General features: G+C 39.9%; 1 protein-coding gene across 7 annotated transcripts in view; it reads right to left on the bottom strand.

The window, feature by feature from the left end:
• Positions 1-3,400: 3,400 nt before the first annotated feature.
• The window catches only part of LOC144492933 (ecto-NOX disulfide-thiol exchanger 2-like), a 251,077-nt gene continuing 230,215 nt past the window's right edge, over positions 3,401-24,262 (bottom strand). For all 7 annotated transcript variants that reach the window (XM_078211597.1, XM_078211602.1, XM_078211600.1 and 4 more), the window contains 4 exons: positions 22,510-22,560; positions 20,509-20,614; positions 13,428-13,513; positions 3,401-7,215 (listed from right to left, as the gene is read on the bottom strand). In XM_078211597.1, the coding sequence (XP_078067723.1) occupies positions 7,078-7,215; positions 13,428-13,513; positions 20,509-20,614; positions 22,510-22,560 (381 nt within the window). In that variant the 3' untranslated portion in view covers positions 3,401-7,077. The remainder of the gene's footprint in view (positions 7,216-13,427; positions 13,514-20,508; positions 20,615-22,509; positions 22,561-24,262) is intronic.

Genomic DNA, 24,262 nt, shown 5'->3' with positions numbered 1-24,262 from the left:
GCTGGAAAATCTCAGCAGGTCTGACAGAATTTGTGGATAGAGAATAATGAATTACTAGATGCAGCTCTGTTACAATTTTGAATCCAAAGATCTCTTTTCTCCTCCCTGCTTCTATCAAATCATAACATCTTACCCTCTGCGGTGCTGCTATATCCTCCAATCTACAGCACTACTGGATCATTCAACTTGCTGCAGGCAATGCCACAGGAGCAATTGGCTCAGATTTTATTGCCAGTGTCGATGCAATGATATTGTTGCTGACTTCAAAGATTGAGCAAAATTCCCCATGCAGGTTCCCAAATTACAGATGCTAGAAATTACAGATATGTGCTAGAAATTAGTCAACATGATTAGGAAACTAGCCAGGCATATGCACTGGATCTTCAAGCTATTTTTTTTACAAGTTTTACTTTGGATTTTGTATTATGTTTAACAGCAGTGTATCACAAGTAGTTGATGACTTAGTTGTTTTGCATTTAATTAGCTCTACAGCTTTATATTTTAACCAATTTAACTGACGAGCCAAATTTTGATACTGCAATCTGTTTTAACTGAAGTAACCCATTAAGGTAGCTTTTATCACATTAATGAGACAATTTGCAGGATTAAGATAATCATTCGACCATCTGATTAACATATACCATGTCAGCTCATTTTGTTGAAAATGACCTTATGGTGACTTAAATTAACACAAAAACCCCTTTCAGATCAATTATTTGAATTAACCCTTTCAGTGTTGAATGACCTGCTGCAGGTTTAATGATTACGTGGCTTCCGTCACATTTGTTGAAAATCAGTGCATCTTGGAAATGAATATAGTTGATTTCTGTGCCAGCTTGATAACACTCATTTGTAGCTCAGTGTTTGGAAAAGTTAAAGTTTATTTATTAGTCACAAGTGAGGCTTACATTAACACTGCAATGAAGTTACTGTGAAATTCCCCTCGTCACCACCTCCGGCGCCTGTTCAGGTCAATGCACCTAATCAGCACGTGTTTCAGATTCGAAATTTCAGAAATCCAAAATAAAAATAGAAAATATTGGAAATACTCAGCAGGTCAGGCAGCATCTGTGGAAAGCAATACAGTTGGTGTAAAAAGTAGCTTATTTATTAATCACAAGTAGGATTGCATTAACACTGCAATGAAGTTACTGTGGAAATTCTCTAGTCGCCACATTCCGGCACCTGTTCGGGTACACTGAGGGAGAATTTAGCATGGCCAATTCACCTAACCTGCATGTCTTTTGGACTGTGGGAGGAAACTGGAGCATCCGGAGGAATCCCACACAGACACATAGAACGTGCAAACTCCACACAGACAGACAGTGACCCAAGCTGGGAATCGAACCCGGGTCCCTGGCACTGTGAGGCAGCAGTGCTAACCACTGTGCTGTTCCTGGTAATTGCATTGACCCGAACAGGCGCCGAAGTGTGGCGACTAGGCGAATTTCACAGTTACTTCATTGCAGCGTCAATGTAAGCCTTGTGACTAATAAATAAACTTTACTTTAACTTTTACTTTTTGCCCTAGTTAGTGCTTCAGATGGGGAAGGACAAAAGGGTCAACCCTCCAATCTAGTACTGAGATTGATGAGTTCTCGGAGGCACCAATGTACAGAAGTAACATTAAACCAATAACCCATCAGCCTATACAGGAGCCTATTAAAAAGATGTCTCGCAAACCAGAAGGGTTGATTTTCAAAGGATAAGGTCAAATGTACCCGAAGCCCTTTCCATCTGAACTGATCATGTCAGAGCATCTCTAGAGAAGGAGGTTTTCTCTGTGCACAACTATTATAAGTAGTTTGGAACTTCCCCACCTCTGTGTCATTTGTGGTGCAACACCTTCTTGAACCGCTGCAGTCCACATGGTGTACTTACAGTGCTGTTAGGAAAGGGATTGCAGAACTTTGATCCAGCAACGTTTGTGGTAAGCCAGTTACCAGAGTTAATCATGAATCAAAATAAAACAGAAAAGGTTGGAAATACTCAATCCTTCCCTTTTGTCCTTCCCCACCCCCTTTTCCTTTTTAAAACCGTTCACATTTCTAACTTTTCCCAGTTCTGAACAAAGGTCATTGAACTGAAACACTAACTGTATTGCTTTCCACAGATGCTGCCTGACCTGCTGAGTATTTCCAGTATTTTGTTTTTATTTCAGATTTCCAACATCTGGACTATTTTGTATTAGTGGTTAAATGGAGGTTTTGTGGCACAGTGGATAACATCCCAACCTCCGAGGCAGAAGCCACAGGTTAAAGTCCGCCTTGATGGTCAAGTAAGGTACATTCATAATGTGGTCAAGTAGGCTGAGTGTCAACTTGTAAATCCTTCCAACATACGCCAATGGCAGGTGCAAGAGTGGGGGAGATTCCTAGTCAGCCTCATGATGGAAAGAAATTGGGAGTTCCAAGTAAGTGTATTTATTTTTTTGTTACTCATTCACAGGATGTGGTGCTGGTGGCATATGCCAGCATTTATTGCCCATTCCTAATTGACCTTGAGAATGTGGTGGTGCAACACCTTCTTGAACCGCTGCAGTCCACATGGTGTACTTACAAGTGCTGTTAGGAAAGGGATTGCAGAACTTTGATCCAGCAACAGTGAAGGAATAATGATTATAATTCCAAGTCAGGATAGTGAGAGGCTTGGCTTGCTAGTGGTGATGTTTTCATGTACTGTTGCCCTTGTTCTTCTTGGTAGTAGAAGCCACAAGTTTGGAAGGTGCCTCAAAGGAGCCTTAGCAAGTTGCTGTAATGCATCTTGTAGATGGTATACACTGCTGCAACTGTGTGTTGGTGGTGCAAGAGGTGCTAATTAAGCAGGCTGCTTTGTCCTGGGTGGTGTTGAGCTTCTTCAGCATTAGAACTACATTCATCCAAGCAAGTGGAGAGTATTCCATCACATTCCTGACTTGTGCCTAGTAGATGGTGAACAAGCTTTGGCAAGCCAGGGTGAGTTACTCGTTGCTGAATTCCTAGCCTCTGACCTGCTCTTGTAGCCACAGTATTTATATGGCTGATCCAGTTCAGTTTCTGGTCAATGGTAATCTTAGGATGTTGATAGTGGGGGAAATTCAGTGATGGTAAGGCCATTAAATAGCAAGAGATGGTTATATTCTCTTCTGTTAGAGATGGACATTGCCTGGCACTTGTGTGGCCACTTATCAGCCAAAGCCTGAACTGTTGTCCAGGTCTTGCTGCACAGCAAGATCTGGACACGCACAGCAACTCTGACTCCTTTGGGGACCAGCTGGTTGGATGAAGAGTGTGGATCAGATTGATGCCAATGGCACGGAGTTCAATGCTCCTTACCCTACCATTGTGGCACACATGGCACTGTGCGTTGCACCTGCCTTCGGGCAGAGAACTCAAGAAGAAGGAGATTACTAGTTAGATTTGAGCATTTATTGGATTTTATTCCATCAGGATTTCTGAAAACAAAAATCAGTTTTAGGAAGTAACTTTTCAAAAAAAATGCAAAACAATATCAGCCATTTAAATAATTTCTTTATAAAACTTTTTAAAAATCCATTCTAATAAATCACAAAACAAGACTGAAGTACAACTTGCTAATCATTAGAACATATTCCAAAATGATAGAGCACTCAAATATACAATTCCTCTCCCTGCTTAAAATATTGTAGAACTGCCTAGAAACAAAACATATCCAGTCAGTCAAGTTAGGTTTTATTCCATGGGCAATAATGATAATTTTATTCTCATCTCATACACAAGGTATTCCTAAAAAGATCAGGAATTCTCTGAAATATTAGTAATAATTTTCTGTTGTACATTTTTGCGGTTGTAAAAGATCTGTAAATTGACCTTATTTAAAACACTGCTGAAGTAGCAATTGATTAACTCGCAGAGCTGTAAACTTGAGATAAATCTCAGATATGGAATCTCATCAAAAAGATGTTCACTTAATAGGTACAAATAGTGAAATGGTTTGGTTCAGAGAAGTGAATATAATAAGAAAATTGTTTTACTCAGCTCACTTGCTGATTAAATAGAAGTTTCCTTCTAATTTATCCCATTTCTTGAAGATGAAGAACCCTGCTAATGTGTTTCCAATTCTGTGGTGTCATCAAAGCAGCCACTTTTCAGAAATAGAATCATTAGCATTTAAATGGTGCCTTTCATGGTTTCAAAATGTCTGAAACACTTTATGGCCAATTAACTTTTGAACTGTAATTTATTTTTTATTTATCTAAGAGATGTTATGAGAATGCAGGGAATTTCGGCAACTAAATTGCACACTGAGAAGAACTGCAATGAAATAAGTGGCCAGATAATCTGTTTTTGCTAGTGACATTTTTGAGGAATAAATATGATCCAGAAAAATCAAGCTGGAGAGCAAACCATTTGATGCCTGGCACACAAAAACAAAGCTAATTTCCATTTCTCATGTTTAAAAAGATGGCCGACACACATAAGGGGAATCACAACATGAGGGAGAAGCAAATTAAGGGGCAGGATGGGAATACGTGATTAGAGCGGGAGGAAGCTCATGTGGAATGTAAATGCTGACAAAAAGCACTTGGGACAGTCAATGTGTTTGTGGTATGATTTTTATGTAATTCTATGTAATTCCAACACGTTCCAGTGAAAGCAACTAGGCAGCAATCAGGTTCAGGCTGATTTTCGCCCCACCCCCACTCCCTTAGCCCAGGGGTATCAAAGCCAAATGGATTTTATGATACAAGCTGAGATCAACCAATTTATCAGACATCAGGATTGAACCTGGAACCCCATTGGTCTGTACAGCTCAGTACCATCCATATCAGAATTATCAAAGAAACTTCAAGCTATTCACTTAACAGGTATTTTCAATTCTCTTCTTGATTTTCACTTTGCACAGCTAAGTAATGCTATGCAGATAATCACTGCATAGGTTACTAGTCCCTCAGGTAGTTCACAGGAGTAAAGGTATGTAACAAAACTAGGGATCATTTGTGCCCACAGAATAAATATAACCTCTTACTGGAAATTTTAAGCTCCAGATATTATTTTGTGCTAAACCTCTGCACTCATTAATTATGAGTTTACAGCACATGGAACAATATTAGCAACTCTCCATCACTATATGGTAACATGCCATGTAAACTAGCACTTACTAATTCTTACCTAAATAATACAGCTTGGACAAATGAAAAAAGACACTTTAAAATTTAACAAGCATCAGTGAGCATATCAGGCTTGTTTGAAACCACAGAATAGCAGCAGGAGAATGCTGTCCATTAGAACACACAGATGGTATAAACCATAAAACAGCAGAAAGAATTCTCAGCTTCTTTCATTATGACCAACAGTAGGTGTTACTGTTCATGTTCTTCACCCATGGGGACACAAAACCCAAGTAAACTATCAAGTATTAAAGCTTTGTAAAAAATAATTTATCTCTAAAAAATACAACTTTTATCAATACAGTGTAGCTCAACCTGTACAAACTAGATAGATTGTCTAAAATGTACTGCCAGATTGATTCCAGAGATATAAAGGAATCAAAGTACAACAGGGATGTTTCCTTTTTTAACCACAGATTTTGAGATGTAAACATTTTTTTTTCACTAAACTGGATCAGTTTACTTAAATATAAAGCACTTCTGACCTGAATATATGTTAACAATCTTTATATTTCTTCTTTTCAAACACAAGTACTAGCACATTATGCCCCAATTTTGACATAAACACTGAGAATGGATCATCCTTTCCCATGCTACAATTTGCATCTTCAGTAAAGGTGCATGTAGCCAACATTAACCCCTCGAGACAGAATGACATGCAAACTGGTGTTCCCTATTTGCCACAGATGATCAGGTTATAGAAAAATCCAATTTTTTTGCAGCTTTTATATAACAAAACTTCAACTTATCTGAAGCCCTGCTATTCCTGGATGTAAGTTATCGCTGCTACATGCTGCTAGAACAAATTTACTCAGCTGTAGTCATAGATGGATTTTCTGAAGATTATCCAGATAGTTTTGTGGGCATTCATTATCACGTGATATGGAACTAAGCTGCACAGACCAAGGATATGCCAAGCTCCATTGAATTAGCTGATCTCAGCTGAGCCAGTGATAGCTGCATTGGCCTCAGTCTCTGGACCAAGAAATGGAAAAATCTGTCAAGGTTCCCACTCCTAATCAGCATTCAGTGAGCCCTATTTGAAAGTGCACTTGTGTGGATGTTACATAAGGATAAAATCAAACAAACACAGTGCTGATACCTACACCACATTTAAATAGCGTCCTGTAACTCATTATATAAACTTACACAAAGAATTGCTACTTAAGTGAGGGCACTGTAGGACTGCTAGCATCCATGGAACAATAACCTACTTTGTGTGACCACCTTCAGGAGAACTGAGATGAGAAAATGGGAATGAAGAAACAATCTGCATGCAGATCCTGTAGACGCTGGAACTGAGCTATTGCACAAAATAAATAAAATCAGTAGTTTCTCAGCAAACATTTTGTGGAGGTGGGGGGTGGTGAGTATGGGTACCATGTTTGTTACTGATTTTTGATTCCCACTCGCATTTCACTAAGATGAGAGACATTGGACCATTTAAAGCTTCTACACGTGTGACAGCTGTGTTAGGAATTTGAAAAATACATTGTTAACGACCAAAAAATAAAAACAAATGTTTTGGTAGATGCACAGTATTTATAATATCGAGCAGGATTGGAGGAGAAACACAGTTGTCTGATTAATGAGAGACCATGTGTATGGGAAAAAGGATGCTTCGTATATTTTTCACGGTTTAAGATGTTGCTTTTCTATTTGCTCCTCAGTAATAACTTGCCCCATACTACTGCTTCAGCCATGGAAGTACATCAACTATAATTGCATGGCACAGTTTATTACCCAAGAATAGGTTTAAAAAACACAATTCTGTTTTTTAAGCCTATTTCCAGGTGCAGCCCATATTCATCAAGCCTGAGGATTTCCCATTTTTTAAACAGGTAATTGAAATCAATCTTTCAAAAACAATCTGGTATCTATTTCAGTCCAAAATAGTATAGAAGGGTATGGAGCAGTCCTGCAATCTTGTGTGAATTGTCACTAAGTTACTAGTTCTGGAGGGCCTTGATTCCATCAAAGCCACTAAATTTCCATCGTTTTTCCAAACTTGCGCCAACTCCAGTTATCTCCTGTTGGAACACATGTTGTAGTCTTGTCAGGAGGCCTTCTATTTCACTGGGAGAGATCTGCACAGAGAACAGACAGTAACAATAATTGCTTGTTTCTAGGGTGATGAGTGGGTAATCATATCTTCTCAATAGTAAAATGATAAATGTTATGGGCATCAATCAACAACTCAATTTACAGCGTGAATTAGAGGGTCTCCATAAATCCAAGACTTTAATAATTAATGAGTTAAATTAACAGGTTGAGATCATCACCACCTAATTTTATATAGAAAGATTACATCTACAGGTTTGAGGAGACTTCATTCCATCACTAACAGTGCTTGCATTGCACAACTCACATACCACCGTGTGTTGGCACCTTCCCTCACTTATCTGCTCCAAGATGCTACAATGCTATTTTCTCCATTGCAGGGTAATCCCAAATTTTCTAGCTAAGTTCCACTCATACTTTATTTTTCAGCCTGGAGTGTTGCACCCAACTTTAAAAAAGCGTTCCTGTGGACCTACATGAAAAGTAGTCAGAAATTCACCTGAATTCATGAGCAACATCACTGAGATCCATTAGTGTTAAGAAATAATTGAATGTGAGAGATCTTATAGACAGGGCATCAATACATGTTGAAAGACAGCATTGGTTAACAAGTCCGATAAAATGCAAAACCAATAGGGTATTAGCAGAAACATGAACTCTTGAATGCTTAGAAATATTTAAAATGTTACAGATGTTTTGTGCTAAATATAAAGGATATCACTGCTGGAGTACCCGCTTCTGCTTTGAGTACCCAGTTTCTGCATGATGTACTCCCATATCAAGTGCCGTATTAGCCACAAACAGAATAAATCTTTAATCAATCTGCCCCATTATCAGTGTGGCATTTCCAAAATTAACCATCTTTAAGGACACCTTTAGTGATAGCATGGGTCAATTATGGATGCCAGAGAAAGGAGGGAACTTACAGTTAAAAGGAGCTAAATTGAAGATTGTCACAAACTAATTTTATATAGAATCTTTGTATCTCGGGTCTAAGCAGTCCTCCAACCCATTGCATCCAAAACAATGTTTTTTCCTCTAATTCCTTCCCTGGTCTATGATGAAGCAAGCAATAGATTCATTTCCCATCCTGTCAATGTTGCTTAATCACTTGAGGCTTGTGAATACAAATGAAGACAACAATGGCCGACTCACCATGCTAATTCTAGACTTCCCTGACTGGCTTGGCTTCTGTCCTGCAACGCACTGATAACATGGCTACTACCAAGGTCACTGATGCAGGATCTATCTTCTGAGGAGGGACATTTAAGCCTGTCACTTTGATAAATTTACAGTCTCATTGCTTCTCTTCAGAGCCTGTTTACTCAAGCATTCCATGAGACTGGCTGGAACTTTATAGCTAAGCCACAGGGGCGGCATTCTCTGGCCTCACTGTGGCACCTTTTTTGCGATGGGAGGTGGCATGGCATTGGGACTTTCTGGTCCTGCTGCTGTAAACGGGATTTCCCACTGACTCCACCCCACACCATCGGGAAACCAATAGAACCAGAAAATCCTGCTGGTGTGAACAACCGGAAAGTTCCAGCCACAGTCTCATGGAATGCTCATTTTACTACTTTGCAAAGAACAATCACTTGAGGCCACAGAATAGTCAGTTAGTTGAAAAACAGTAAGTTGACAAGGGATTTCTGTTCAACCCCAAGGCTGACTACCAATTACCTAAACATTAGGCAGGTAAAAGTAGTCTCCAGGTCACAAGTAGCGGAGACACATTTTGTGAATGGTCTGAGATGCTGAATCCAAGAATATATGGGATAAATGGAAGGAACAATCAACTGGCACAGCTTTCAGACTATTCTTCTGGATTCAGAATACAGTTTTAAAAATAGCCCAGACTGAAGATAACTTTTCTTTTTCACCAAATTGCAAGAAATAACCCTCAATCCAGTTCCTAGTTGATCAGCAAATAAAACCATCTTTTGAGTCAGCACTCTCAACTTATTTCCAAATCCCAACTCCCATACTTGTCTAGAAAGTGGAGAGAGAAGTGCAACAATAACTAAATTTGCAAACTTATAGCTTATTTTATTCAAGAATGCAAAATTGTAGCAGGAATCACTAACTCAAAAATTTCTCCAATGCACATTGTGTAGCTTCCTTAAGTTAGCACTAAATTGTCAGGAAAACATCGTCTCACTTCAAGACAATGTATGGAAAATGCTATGGAAAATGGTACAAAAACCCTTTTTCTTCAGGATTTTAAAAATTCTTCCATGGGATGTGAACATTGCTGACAAGGCAAGCATTTGTTGCTCATTCCAGTTGCTCAGGAGAAGATGGTGCAGGAAGCTATGGAAATTTGAGACACTATTTCATTAATGGAAACAATTGCATTGGATCATATGAACATAACTGACATTTTATCATGTGAAAGTGTCCTGGACCTTACAATGCTTTTATTTTCTTTCAAGATAAATGGGGACTGAATCTTACTCCCACTCCAACCTCCTTTGCCGTATTACTCTTTAAAAACTACAGTGCTACAGAGTTTTGACTGTTTGGACTTGGCACTTAGTTTCTGAAGTATATTTATAAAGAAAATACAAGCACACTACGAAAACAAAAAGGGACGGTCAATAGGGAATTAAAGGTGCTATATTTAAATGCCCGCAGTGTCCGGAACAAGGTAGATGAGCTTGTGGCCCAGATTGTGACTGGCAGGTATGATGTGGTAGGCATCACAGAGACGTGGTTGCAGGGGGTTCAGGACTGGCAGTTAAACATCCAGGGATTCACAACCTATCGAAAAGACAGAGAGGTGGGTAGAGGGGGCGGGGTTGCCTTGTTAATTAGAAATGAAATTAAATCAATAGCACTAAACGACATAGGGTCAGACGATGTGGAGTCTGTGTGGGTAGAGTTGAGGAACCACAAAGGCAAAAAAACCATAATGGGAGTTATGTACAGGCCTCCTGACAGTGGTCAGGACCAGGGGCACAAAATGCACCACGAAATAGAAAGGGCATATCAGAAAGGCAAGGTCACAGTGATCATGGGGGATTTCAATATGCAGGTGGACTGGGTAAATAATGTTGCCAGTGGACCCAAAGAAAGGGAATTCATTGAATGTTTACAGGATGGCTTTTTGGAACAGCTTGTGATGGAGCCCACGAGGGAACAGGCTATTCTGGACTTAGTGTTATGTAATGAGCCAGACGTGATAAAAGATCTTAAAGTAAGGGAACACTTAGGAAGCAGTGATCATAATATGGTAGAATTCAGTCTGCAATTTGAAAGAAGGAAGGCAGAATCAGATGTGAAGGTTCTACAGTTAAATAAAGGTAATTACAGGCGCATGAGGGAGGAACTGACAAAAATCGACTGGAAGCAGAGCCTAATGGGAAAGACAATAGAACAGCAATGGCAGGAGTTTCTGGGAGTAATTGAGGACACAGTGCAGAGGTTCATCCCAAACAAAAGAAAGGTTATCAGAGGGGGGATTAGGCAGCCATGGCTGACAAAGGAAGTCAGGGAATGCATCAAGGCAAAAGAGAGAGCCTATAATGTGGCAAAGAGTAGTGGGAAGTCAGAAGATTGGGAAGGCTATAAAAACAAACAGAGGATAACAAAGAGAGAAATAAGGAAGGAGAGGATCAAATATGAAGGTAGGCTAGCCAGTAACATTAGGAATGATAGTAAAAGTTTCTTTAAATACATTAAAAACAAACGGGAGGCAAAAGTAGACATTGAGCCGCTCCAAAATGACGCTGGTAATCTAGTGATGGGAGACAAGGAAATAGCTGAGGAACTTAATAAGTACTTTGCGTCAGTCTTCACAGTAGAAGACATGAGTAATATCCCAACAATTCAGGAAAGTCAGGGGGCAGAGTTGAATATGGTTGCCATCACAAAGGAGAAAGTGCTAGAGAAACTAAAAGGTCTGAAAATTGATAAATCTCCGGGCCCAGATGGGCTACATCCTAGAGTTCTAAAGGAGATAGCTGAAGAAATAGTGGAGGCGTTAGTTATGATCTTTCAAAAGTCACTGGAGTCAGGGAAAGTCCCAGAGGATTGGAAAATCGCTGTTGTAACCCCACTGTTCAAGAAGGGAACAAGAAAAAAGATGGAAAATTATAGGCCAATTAGCCTAACCTCAGTTGTTGGCAAAATTCTAGAATCCATCGTTAAGGATAAGATTTCTAAATTCTTGGAAGTGCAGGGTCGGATTAGGACAAGTCAGCATGGATTTAGTAAGGGGAGGTCGTGCCTGACAAACCTGTTAGAGTTCTTTGAAGAGATAACAAATAGGTTAGACCAAGGAGAGCCAATGGATGTTATCTATCTTGACTTCCAAAAGGCCTTTGACAAGGTGCCTCACGGGAGACTGCTGAGTAAAATAAGGGCCCATGGTATTCGAGGCAAGGTACTAACATGGATTGACGATTGGCTGTCAGACAGAAGGCAGAGAGTTGGGATAAAAGGTTCTTTCTCAGAATGGCAACCGGTGACAAGTGGTGTCCTGCAGGGTTCAGTGTTGGGGCCACAGCTGTTCTCTTTATATATTAACGATCTAGATGACGGGACTGGGGGCATTCTGGCCAAGTTTGCCGATGATACAAAGATAGGTGGAGGGGCAGGTAGTATTGAGGAGGTGGGGAGGCTGCAGAAAGATTTAGACAGTTTAGGAGAGTGGTCCAAGAAGTGGCTGATGAAATTCAACGTGGGCAAGTGCGAGGTCGTACACTTTGGAAAAAAGAATAGAGGCATGGACTATTTTCTAAATGGTGACAAAATTCATAATGCTAAAGTGCAAAGGGACTTGGGAGTCCTAGTCCAGGATTCTCTAAAGGTAAACTTGCAGGTTGAGTCCGTAATTAAGAAAGCAAATGTAATGTTGTCATTTATCTCAAGAGGCTTGGAATACAAAAGCAGGGATGTACTTCTGAGGCTTTATAAAGCACTGGTTAGGCCCCATTTGGAGTACTGTGAGCAATTTTGGGCCCCACACCTCAGGAAGGACATACTGGCACTGGAGCGGGTCCAGCGGAGATTCACACGGATGATCCCAGGAATGGTAGGCCTGACATACGATGAACGTCTGAGGATCGTGGGATTATATTCATTGGAGTTTAGGAGGTTGAGGGGAGATCTGATAGAAACTTACAAGATAATGAACGGCTTAGATAGGATGGACGTAGGGAAGTTGTTTCCATTAACAGGGGAGACTAGGACACGGGGGCACAGCCTTGGAATAAAAGGGAGTCACTTTAGAACAGAGATGAGGAGAAATTTCTTCAGCCAGAGAGTGGTGGGTCTGTGGAATTCATTGCCACAGAGGGCTGTGGAGGCCGAGACGTTGAGCGTCTTCAAGACAGAAATTGATAAATTCTTGATTTCTCGAGGAATTAAGGGCTATGGGGAGAGAGCGGGTAAATGGAGTTGAAATCAACCATGATTGAATGGTGGAGTGGACTCGATGGGCCGAATGGCCTTACTTCCGCTCCTATGTCTTATGGTCTTAAAAACCTCTAGAGGCTAAATTTTTTAAGTACACACTATACAAAACCTCATTTTAATTGTAATTGCATTTTTGTTGAGGCAATTGACATTATGTCACTGTTATGCATCTCCATACATGCAATCTATTGAATAGCAGCGATGCATCATGTTCCATCATCGACATTCATTGTGGCATTAATGGCTGTCAATTAAAAAGGTGCTCCATACAAAGAAATTTTACATACAAGAGGTAATCTGACTCATCAAGCCAACGTCAATGGTAACTTCTTCACTGGAGCAATTTGCTACAATTCCACTTTCCCTCAAACTATACAGAATATTGAGTACTAAAATACATGACAGCTGTTAAGTCCCCAAAGTAAATCCTAAATTCATCCAATACAGGCATTTTTGATAAAAGTCTTATTTTGTGACCTTATGTCACACCTTTTTTGTCATAAATATTCATTTCTAAAAGGAGTTTTCTGAACAGCATTGAGTGGGCAATAAAATTGTTAGTTATCAGTATAAATTAATCTACTTATGGTATCAAGAATTTCACAGTTTTGCAGAATAATGACAAAGCAGACACTTGCTTTACGTGAAGCCAACTAGTGTAGCTTTGGTATATAATCTGACCAACAATGTTTAGTGCATTGAGAACGGATGCAACATCTGCAAAAATCAGCAGGAATAACGGAGGAACTGGCTTGTGTTTTAATAGAATAAGAATGTCATGAAAATAATGTTAGGACACTAATCAGCATTTCAAATTTACCTTGGCATCCAGTCGCTGTAGATAAGAACATATATAGTCTATGCTGGCTCCAAATGGGTGGACATGGAGAAATGTAGAAATTATACCTGTGATTAAAAAACACATTTTGTTCAGAATGGAAGGTTAAGAGATATAAACAATCCTCTATTTCCATAATATCCGGGTACAGATAATGGAGGATGCACAAAAATCCACTGTTTCTTGGAAAGACAGCGTATGTAAGTTAGCGCTGCTCGAAATCAGAATACTGTTGGTTATTTTATTTTAATAAGGGTTTGGGTAGCCGAGTTCAAATTGAAATCGTCATGACTTGTTATGTTGAATTCAATAAATCTAATAACTCGTGGCACACCAGCAGAAAATGGTAAAAAAGCAACTAGTTTGTTGTAAAAAATGCAACTGGTTCAGTTTCAATGAAGGGAAACTGCCAACCTACCCTGTCTGGCTCAACATGAAACTATCCCAGTTGTCATAAAACTGGCAGAGGTTAGGCATAATTTACAGTTGTGTGTCAGAGGACAGTTTGTAGTTAAAATCAGATCCATCCTATTTTCATTTGCCAGTATCAATGGGATAATAAATGGATTACAGAATCGACTGGCTCTTCTATTTACTCACTTTTACAAAGTAGATTTATCCCAGACCTCGAATGATTCAATGGATTAATGCATCCCAAACCCTTACTTCTAACACTTAGAAGGATAAGGGCAGTAAGTTCATGGGAACATTGCCACCACTTGCAAGCTCAGCGCTAAGCTGCATACCATTCTGGCTTGGAAATATAATGCTGTTCCTTTTTTTGTCATTGGACAAGAATCCTAGAATTCTCTCCCCAACAGTACTGTGGGAATTTTCCTCATGTGGATTAGGAATGTAGGAATAGGAGTGGGCCATTCAACCTATTAAACCTGGTTGGCCAATCAACACTATCATGACTGATCATCCAATTCAATGCTGTTATCCTACACTATCCTCATATCCCTTTATTTCATTTAGTATTTACAAATCTGTCAATTGCAGCAGTTCAACAAGCTGGCACATCATTACTTTCCCAAAGGCGATTAGGGGTGAGGAATAAATGCTGGCCTTGCCCGTGATGTCCACTCACCATGAATAAGTTAAATCACAGGATGAAGATATGGATTTCAGCTCTGGATTGCTATTCTTTTCTGAAAAGTGTATCAAGTGGACTTGCTAACAGCTCAATTGGATTTAATAATAATGCTGACACAGTCAAAATGCACATCAGAACTCCCTACCTATGTTCACTTCAAATTTCTATTGGTGAGGATTGCTGCTGACACATTGTCATGGAGGAGTCAAGAAGAGTTGATTAATTTTTCTGGACGGCTTGTCTTTGACAGGGTCTTCCACAATGCTTTCTGATTGACTGAGTCGAAAGCATTGGTCAAATCGATGAAGGCCATGTAGAGTGGTTGGCGTTGCACCTGGCATTTCTCTAGAAGTTGTTCAGCAGTGAAAATCATGTCCCCTGTTCCAGAATTTGGTTGGAAGCCACATTACCTTTCTGGAAAGATTTCCTCAGCAACTGTGAGAAGGATTTGGGCAATGATCTTCTCAGTCATGGAGACGAAGGAAATTCCTCAGTAGTTCCAACAGTCCACTTTGTCACCTTTCTTGAAGATGGCTTCTCTGCGGTTAGCAGGGATTTCTTTTCTGTCCCAGATTTTCAGGAACAGCTGATGAAGATGACAGGTGAACTCTCCTCCTCCACATTTGCAAATTTCAGCTGGAATCCCATCCACTCCTGCTGCTTTTCCATTCTTCATGTGTTTAGTAGCAGCTTCAACTTCATCCATGCTTGGTGGGAGCCCAAGATCATCTTCAATAGGAAGTTGGGAGACACTATCTCATCCACGATTGTATCACAGTTTAGGAGCTCTTTGAAGTGTTCTCTCCATCAAAGGCTGATGTTTTCTCTGTCTGCAAAAGGGTTCCTTACTCCGCACCAGTTTCAGACCTAGGGTGTTGGACCCATATATTGCCTTGGTGCCATTGAAGAAACTCCAGGTGCCATGCTTCTTGAGGTGTTGCAGCTCCTTAGCTTTCTCAGTCCATCATTGGTTCTGGATTTCCCTAGTTCTTCTTTGTACTTCCACCTTTGCTATTTGATGAATTTCCCTCTCTGTTCCTCTTGCTGGTGGTGTAGTTTTGACAGGTGCAGAGATCTTTTCTTGTCAATTAGGTCCTGGACGATGAGGTCAATCTCGTCAAGCTAGGATTGTGTTTTCCTGGAGGTCTGGCAGCATCTGTGGAGAGAGAACAGAGGTAACGTTCTGAGCCCGGATGACCCTTTGTTAGAGCTCTGATGAAGGGTCATTCAGACTTGAAAGACTAGCTCTGTTTTCTCTCCACAGATGCTACCAGACCTGCTGAGAGTTTCCAGCATTTTCTGCTTTTGTTTCAGGTTCCAAGAGCCGCAGTAATTTTCTTTTATCTTGGTGATTAGTAAGCCCATAGAAAATAAAACCAAGCATGAGGCTCATTGGGAGTTGCCAGGGTACCATGCACAGACTTTCAGAATCTGTGCTTTGTAGTTGCATTTTCATAGACTGGAAGCTCTTTCTGTTCACGAAGGTACCCGGCTGGCCTGCTTGGCAACACGAGTGCAGTCTATTGAATGCTGGATGCAGGGAAACGCAGCAATAGCTGCAAAGCTTCTGGCTGGCTTTTTCTGTTCAGTAATGAATGAATGTCATGACCTGTCTGAAGACGGTGTCAGTGACCAGTTTAAAACAACTGTGGAGAACTGATTGAGATGCTCCACACAAATCCCCCACTGACCCATGGAAAGATCTGGACATGAAAAAATTAAGGGCCACCACGATCTTTTGAGTCGCTGGTACTGGGTGCTCACCCAATCAGTTGGAGGCGATCTCTGGCCCAATCATCAGACAATATGGTGTCCCTAAAGAAGCAGAGCCTCCTATGGCATTGGATCTCAAACATATTGAGGTAGCTGGATTACTGCTTGTACACTTTGACAGCAGGATAGTGGTGTCTGCGCCTCTCTTCCCACAGGTCTCTTGCTGGGATGCTGCCTGTGGACACTTCTGCCCCTCTCTTCTGCTTTAGAGGAGAACCCACCAGCAGAGTAAACAATCCCCATCTGTTGAAATGCAGACAGCACTGTCTAGTGAACTGAAGATTGCACTCGGCAGAAATCCTCCAAGAGAGTTGACAAAACAAGAGGGATGGCATGGTGGCACAGTGGTTAGCACTGCTGCCTCACAGCATCAGGGACCCGGGTTCAATTCTGACCTGGGGTAACTGCCTGTGTGGAGTTTGCACATTTTCCCTGTGACTGCGTGGGTTTCCTCCGAATGCTCTGATTTCCTCCCACAGTCCAAAGATGTGTGGGTTAGATTGATTGGCTGTGCTAAATTGCCCCTTAGTGTCAGAGAATTAGCAGGGTAAATATGTGGGTTACGGGAATAGGGCCTGGCTGGGATTGTGGTCGGCGCAGACTCCTTCTGCACTGTAGAGTCTTCAAAACAAAGCTATTAAAATAAATACTTCAGCAGGAACCACTGGTAAAGGTATGAAATCTCCGCACTAAAGAAGCAGCAAACCCTCACCTGAACTCCTAACAACTCACACAGTCAATGTTCTGATCCCATTTTATCCCAACTTGGATGAGAAATGAGAAAAAATGGATTGGTGCTTCTTACTCATGCACCCACCTACCAAATGTGCACCCAACATTTTCTTGCGTTATTTCCTACAATTTGGGGTTGGGCATGCGCTTGCGCATTCAATGTAAAATTCTAACCTAGGATTTAAGGCTTTACACTATGAAAAGAAATTCAGAAAACTTTGTTTTGATCAGAGTAAAAGAAATTGGGAGAAAGCAATGATCTGAGGTTTTAAAATAGCGACACAGAAGTTTAGAATATGAATACAAGTGGATTATTTAGATTGTGGGCATATAACCAGAAACCTGCACATAAAATTAAGAAATTATGAATTTTCCTCTCCATTAGGAAGAACAACCTGCATTTATATTGCAACTTATCACACTCTCACATCCTGATGAAGATCATGTAAAAATGAGTTGCTTTGAAGTGCTGTTGCTACATAGGCACATACAAAAACCGGTTTTTACGCATAAAGCTGTTTTTCATCTTCTTGCTGACCAGAAAATTCACTGCTCTCCTTTGAATAAAATCACGGTATCCTCAACATCTATTACTAGACTAAATATTTCAGTCCAAAGATGGTACAGTTAACAATACAGTGCTGCCTCAGCATGGCCCTATATTATAAGCTGAGATAATGTACTCAAGACTTTGCAATAGCCGATATGTGGGAGAAAGGGGTCAGATGCTCCCTCTAGCTGGGAGTCTAGAACAAGAGGGTCACAGTCTCAGAACAAGGAGTTGACCATTTAGGACTGAACTTAAGAGAAATTTCTTCACTCAAAGGGTTGTGACTCTTCAGACAATTCCATACTTCTGAGGTTATCTCTGAATGATGTGTTTCAAAGCTTTCTCCTGTATTAAACTAGAGATATCGCAAAGCTCCCCCATTTCTGAATCCCCAGTAAAATTACGAGTTTCAGTCCTAAATGATCAAAGGTTGCGGTGGGCTTGAACCATAGAACCCCTATAGTGCAGAAGGAGGCCATTCGGTCCATTGAGTCCGCACTGAATTTCCAAAACAGCATCTTAACCAGGGCCTCCCCTATGCCCGTAAACCCCGCACATTGATCATGGATAAACAATCCACCTAACCTGCACATCTGCACACCAAGGGGCAATTTAGCATGGCCAATCCACCTAACCTACACATCTGTGGACAGTAAGGGGCAATTTAGCAGAGGCAATCTACCTAACTGCACATCTTTGGACTGTGGGAGTAAACCAGAGCACTTGGAGGAAACCCATGCAGAGACAGGGAGAATGTGCAAACTCCACACAGTCACCCAAGGATGGAATCAAATCCAGGTCCCTGGTGTTGTAAGGCAGCAGTGCTAACCACTGTGCTGCTCCTAATGTAATTGTTTTTGTTTTTCCCATGGCAGGTGAAAGTAGGCTGATTTATGGACAGCATGAGAATGATTAATTTATATTTCAGATTAGACAAGTATTCTAGACTGTTTCATTTATCTGTAATGGGGCAGCAAGCCTGAAATTTTTCAGGATTAGGGAGGTTAATTGGGTTCAGTGGAAACTACAAAAGAGCTGACCATTTGTGGAGACAGTGGATTTGAAGGAGTGAATAGCCTTTGTTCTTGTATAGTAATACAGATCGCCAATATTGTTTCCTTGCTTGACTAGCATCTATTTGATCAAAGATGCTTTCTTTACGCAAAGGATGATACAAATACTAGTTATCACCAAATGCTTTTCTAAAATTAGCATACTTTTGGTACTGTTGCTGAAACGTATTTATCTGGTTTTGTGGCTTTTCATTGCGGTCTTGTACTTGGAGAAAAAAGGAACACAAGGTTCAAATTCTTGTTCTCAAGTTGGTATTATTAACAGTTTGTTCTGTGTTTGGAGTTTATCCAACAATGAGGTAAAATCGCTAAAGAAAGCTCATGCCAATGTTCAAAGTTCACAGAATTCAAACAGGTCCAACCAGAAAATAAGAAATACAAGTACAAATAGGCCTACGTTGTTTGGGCTTTGAGAGCCGAATTGTTGGACAACGCTGTAATACATAATCATTGATTCAGCAATAAACCTTCATTTATTATGTCTAACAAAACTGACATACACTTTTAACTGATAGCTAATCAGTATTTCCAACATTCCACATTTAAGTAACAATGAAGACTGCAGCCATTGACGCAAGCAGTGCTAAACTGCACTTTCTGCAGTCTATTTTAGTTAAAGAATTAGTTTGGATGTCAACATTGTACATTTTCTGGCTTTAAGAGTACAACTGGTATGGGTCTGAAACTAGTGTCTTAAACTTAATTAAAAACAATTACTAGGATATGAGGACAGCATTGGCTAAGTGGACTGGGAACAAAGGTTAAAAGATGGTAGAAATGCACAAACCATGGTTAACTCAAGAAGTTAAGGATGGTATCAAATTGAAAGAAAAGATGCACAATGTTGCAAAGATTAGTGGTAGGTTAGATGATTGGAAAGATTTAGGGACGAGTAAAGGATGACTAAAAAAATAAAGAGGGAGAAATTGGAGTGTGAAAGAAAACTAGAAAAACTGAGAGTACAAAGGTTCTCCACAAAGAAAAGTACCAACACTGTTGTTGGTTGCTCAGTGGATGAGATTGGGTAATTAGAATCATAGATTTCATAGAATCATAGAATCCTACAGTGCAGAAAGAGGCCATTCGGCCCATCAAGTCTGCACCAACCACAATCCCACCCAGGCCCTATCCCCATATCCCTACATATTTACCCGCTAATCTCTCTAACCTATGCATCCCCGGGACACGAAGGGGCAATTTAGAATGGCCAATCAACCTAGCCCGCACATCTTTGGACTGTGGGAGGAAACTGGAGCACCCGGAGGAAACCCATGCAGACACGAGGAGAATGTGCAAACTCCACACAGACAGTGACCCGAGCCGGGATTCGAACACAGGTCCCTGGAGCTGTAAAGCAGCAGTGCTAACCACTATGCTACCGTGTCGGTATAATGGGAATAATGGGAACCAAGGAGATGGCAAACCTTCAACTAGTATTTTGTATCTATCTTCAAGGAGAAAGAAACTTAAAACAATCATGATCATTTGAGAAAAAGTACCAGAAGAACTAATGGGACTAAAGGCTGACGAGTCTTTTGGGCCTGATGACCTGCATCCTGGGATCTTAAAGAAAGTTGCTGCAAAGGTGGTGGATTTGGTTGCAATCTTCCAAAATTCCCTAGATTCTGGAAACATCCAGGTATATTGGAAGACCACAAATGTAATAGCACGATTCAAGAAAGGAGGGAGACAGAAAGCAGAAAATTATGGACCAGTTAGTCTAATATCTGTCATGGGAAAACTGCTAGAATCCATTTTTAAGGAGGCAAGTAGCAGGACATCTAGAAAAACATGAACACTTTTAAATGGATAAAATTCCTGTGTAGTGTTGTCTCTTACCCACAAGCAATGCTTCCCTCTCTGATCGGACAGGTCCTGTGGTGGCCCTGTCCAACTCACCATCCTTCTCTTGACTGGAACCCAATATTATACATCCTGTGCTGCTCTGTGATAGAGTGAAACAGAAGTCATTAAAGATGAGATTAAAACACAGTTTCTAATTCTATAATCAATCTATAAAATTTGAAAGTCCAATTGCCTATTAATCAGTTTACCATTATCCTGTCCTTTATCCTGTAATCAGCTGGCTGAAGAATCTGGCTTTGAGAAGCCGTTGTCTGACTTGCTGACATGTCCAGACCATGAATCTGATGTGGTGCAGCATTCTGTGTTTGTTAATTAATTAAGATTCTGTACATATTTATGTTGTTATTCCAGTTGCTTCTTCATATTATGGCAAACTTTTCAAGTTTCCAAAACTATCGTGAGCACAAATATACTGGATGTTTGCAGTTTTTTTCTCAGTTTAGGAACACTTGTTTCAAAACAAAAGCAGCTACATAGCACACAGAATGCATTGACTAGGCTGTTGATTTCCTGGTCCAATTGTGCACCGTCACTATATATATTGCACACATTTATATTGTCATCCTGAGTATTTGTGTCCTCTATCTTGACTATGTGCTCATAGCATGCTTGACTGGTTAGGTATGATTTACAACTTTGGACTTTTTTTTTTAAGGTAATGGTTATTTCCTGACATAAATGCTACCTAGCAAAATTGATCAATACATTGTGGCTTCAAAATAAGTGAGAATACAGCGTTCATATTAAAGAGAATAAAATAATAAAATCTCACGAACATCTTGTCTTAGTGTAGTTTTAAATTCCATTCTCCTGTAGTTCAAAAATGTACACCAATAACTGTGCTGGAACCTATCGTTACTCATCGCAATAGTTTTTAAAATAACCCTAAAGGCAGACCTGCCTTTGAATTGCAGTGAACAACTTGTTGGATGAAATTGTTGCCCCATCAGGGCTTTGTGGAGATGTCTGCTTATGTTAATTATCTTATTCCATTAACTGGACATGCCCAGGAGCTACATTGTCTTTGCCTACTAGTAACAATGAAAACCTTGGTGATACCAATAAATTATAGATACAAGTTATTGTTGTTCTACAGGCTCTTCCTGGCCTTCCATGAAGATCACGTTGCTTCTTTGGCAATTTGCCTCAAAACATCTGCACAGTTAATTGAAACATTATTCATAATTTGATTGTGCATCTTCCCTGCTCAGGAAGTTTGGCATTTACCATGGTGAGGTAATTTATTCTTTTTCACTTAATACTGGTAATAACTAATTAGTTTGTGTAATAGAATCACAACTGTGCTTGCACATGGTTGCAGGCATTTCATTACAACATGGTACTTTACTGCTTTTTGTTTTATATATGTTTTTTCACACCTTGTCAACAATAAGTGGCTCATCAATTTTCTTTCCCTTATTGGTAAAGCCAGGCCCATTAGGGGAAAAAAAATTCAAGCCAATTATGGGAGAAAAATCTCTCTATGGCCTCTTTTGAGGATGAAAACTAGTCTACGAGACTAATTGGATTTCACAACCTTGGTTAGAAAACCAATGCATGTAGTGGTAACTGTTGTGAAAAGTTCTTCATACCTGTGTCTGATTTATGCTTATGCATACATGCCTGTTTAATTTTAATTTTTTCAATTCCATTTGATATATTACGGTCATTATTTTGTCCCATTTAAAAGATTGAAACTGTGCTTTTCAAACCCTTCCTCATAACTGACCTCTGATTACCCTCAGCCCTTTTGATCAAGGTAACGAGGATTGAACCTAGTATTTATTCAAAGTGCAACTTACAGGTTGTAAGCTTTAGCAAACTGTTTGGTAGAACTTAGACTCTCAGCCAACAACTGCAAATTAATTTGTGTCAAGAGAAACTTAACATCCAGTGAATTGCTTCCAAAATGAATAAATGTGAATTGTAACACTTAGTAAAACGAGGAGTCTTTTTACATAAAAAAGCACTCACATTTCCCTGGTTATTGCTCTCCTCCATATCTTGTCCACCTGCATTTTCCTCCTAAATTGAAATAGTACAATTAATTTGCCATGAAAAAAAAGGTAATGTTTTGCAATCTACACCTGTACGTTACAAATTTCTGATCATTTCCACGTGGTTAGCTAACATGTGTCTGATATGCAGCTTTTATGTATAGTCTGACAGAATTACAAAATCAATTAAACACCAGAAGACTTTTAGTTATTTGTGTCCACAGGGGAAATCTTTAAAAACAAGTTCATTTTCATGCTGCCTCGGTAGGTTGCAATGAATTTACAAAATAATAAATTACACTTTACAACAAATTAAATTGTACAAGAGCAGGAACATTTTAAGAGTCAATATTAACTGCTAAGGTAGTCTGCTGTTATATAAAGGTGCATCTTCATGACAAATATTATAATTTTATCCTAAGACAAAAATCCAAAGAAATAAGATATTGATAATTTGGGTGTGGACATAGAAAGCATAAATAGCACAAGCACCAATACTGTTGAAAGTGGGGCTTTTACCACTAGAATAGTCTTTATCTGATCTATGCAGGGACCAGTGTTCTGATGAGTTGCATAACTAGGGCGGTAAGGAGGTGTTGAACTAAACAGTAGGGGAATTAAGCGGTTAAGTGAGGGAAGATGTGATAAATGAAAGGGAGAGGACAAGATAAGAGAGCAAGGTAGCAATAAAGGTAATGGCAGGAAGGGACAGAGCATATAAATGGAAGAGTGCCCCTGCAGATAAGGCTAGAAGTTGCAAAAATAGTGAAAAGATGGAACCAAAGGTGCTGCATCTGAATGTGCATAACATTTGCAACAAAATGGATGATTTATCAGCTCAAATAGACATAAATATGTATGATGATAGATATAGTAATTCAGCCAAACGCCAGTTTCCTGTCACCTATTGTGCAGCAAAGGAAAGGGCCACTTCTGCAGTTTACAGTTAGATAGTCTTCACCTTGAGACTTACAAGAATAGCCGGGTAAAGTTACAGGCTTAAAAATCTCCACTGACTGCTTCTTATTAGGCGAACCTCTGCTTGCTCAATAAGGCAGCTCGTGTTCCACAAAGCACACAGGTAGATCTATTGATGATGCCCGTGGCCTCTGCAGTCGTTATAACATCAGAGACGTGGCTGCAGACCAAGACTGGGACCTGACTACAAGAAGGACAGAAAGCTAGAAATAGGTGATGGGTAGTTCTATTAATTAAGGATGACAGTGCAATAGAGCGATGATCTTAGTTCTAAAGATCAAGATGTAGAATCAGTTTGGGTAGAGATAGGAAATAGCAATGGTAAGTAGCACCTTGTGTGAGAGTAGTTTATATGCAAGATTGGGTATACTGGAATTGATAAAAGATTCTTGTGAGAAAGATATGGCGATAACCACAGATGATTTTAATCTGGATTGGACGAATCATTGGCAAAGTAGCCTGGAAGATGTATTCAGTGTTTTTGGGACAGTTCGTTAGAGCAACACGTTCTAAAGCCAACCAGAGAGCAGACCATTCAAGATGACCCCAGGTAGGAATGATCATACCATGATATGAATTTTGGATTTTGCAGAAAAGCAATGGCAGATTTAAGGAGATATTTCATAACTCTCAGCAAAAATATATTCCATTGAGAAAGAAGAACTATGAGAAGGATCACCATCTGTAGTTAACTACGAAAATTAAAAATCGTATCAAATTGAAAGAAAAAGTGTACAATTCCATGAAGATTA

The sequence above is a fragment of the Mustelus asterias genome, chromosome 4 (assembly GCF_964213995.1).
Source record: "Mustelus asterias chromosome 4, sMusAst1.hap1.1, whole genome shotgun sequence".
Classification (NCBI taxonomy): domain Eukaryota; kingdom Metazoa; phylum Chordata; class Chondrichthyes; order Carcharhiniformes; family Triakidae; genus Mustelus; species Mustelus asterias.
This window is presented reverse-complemented; position numbering and strand designations above follow the sequence as displayed.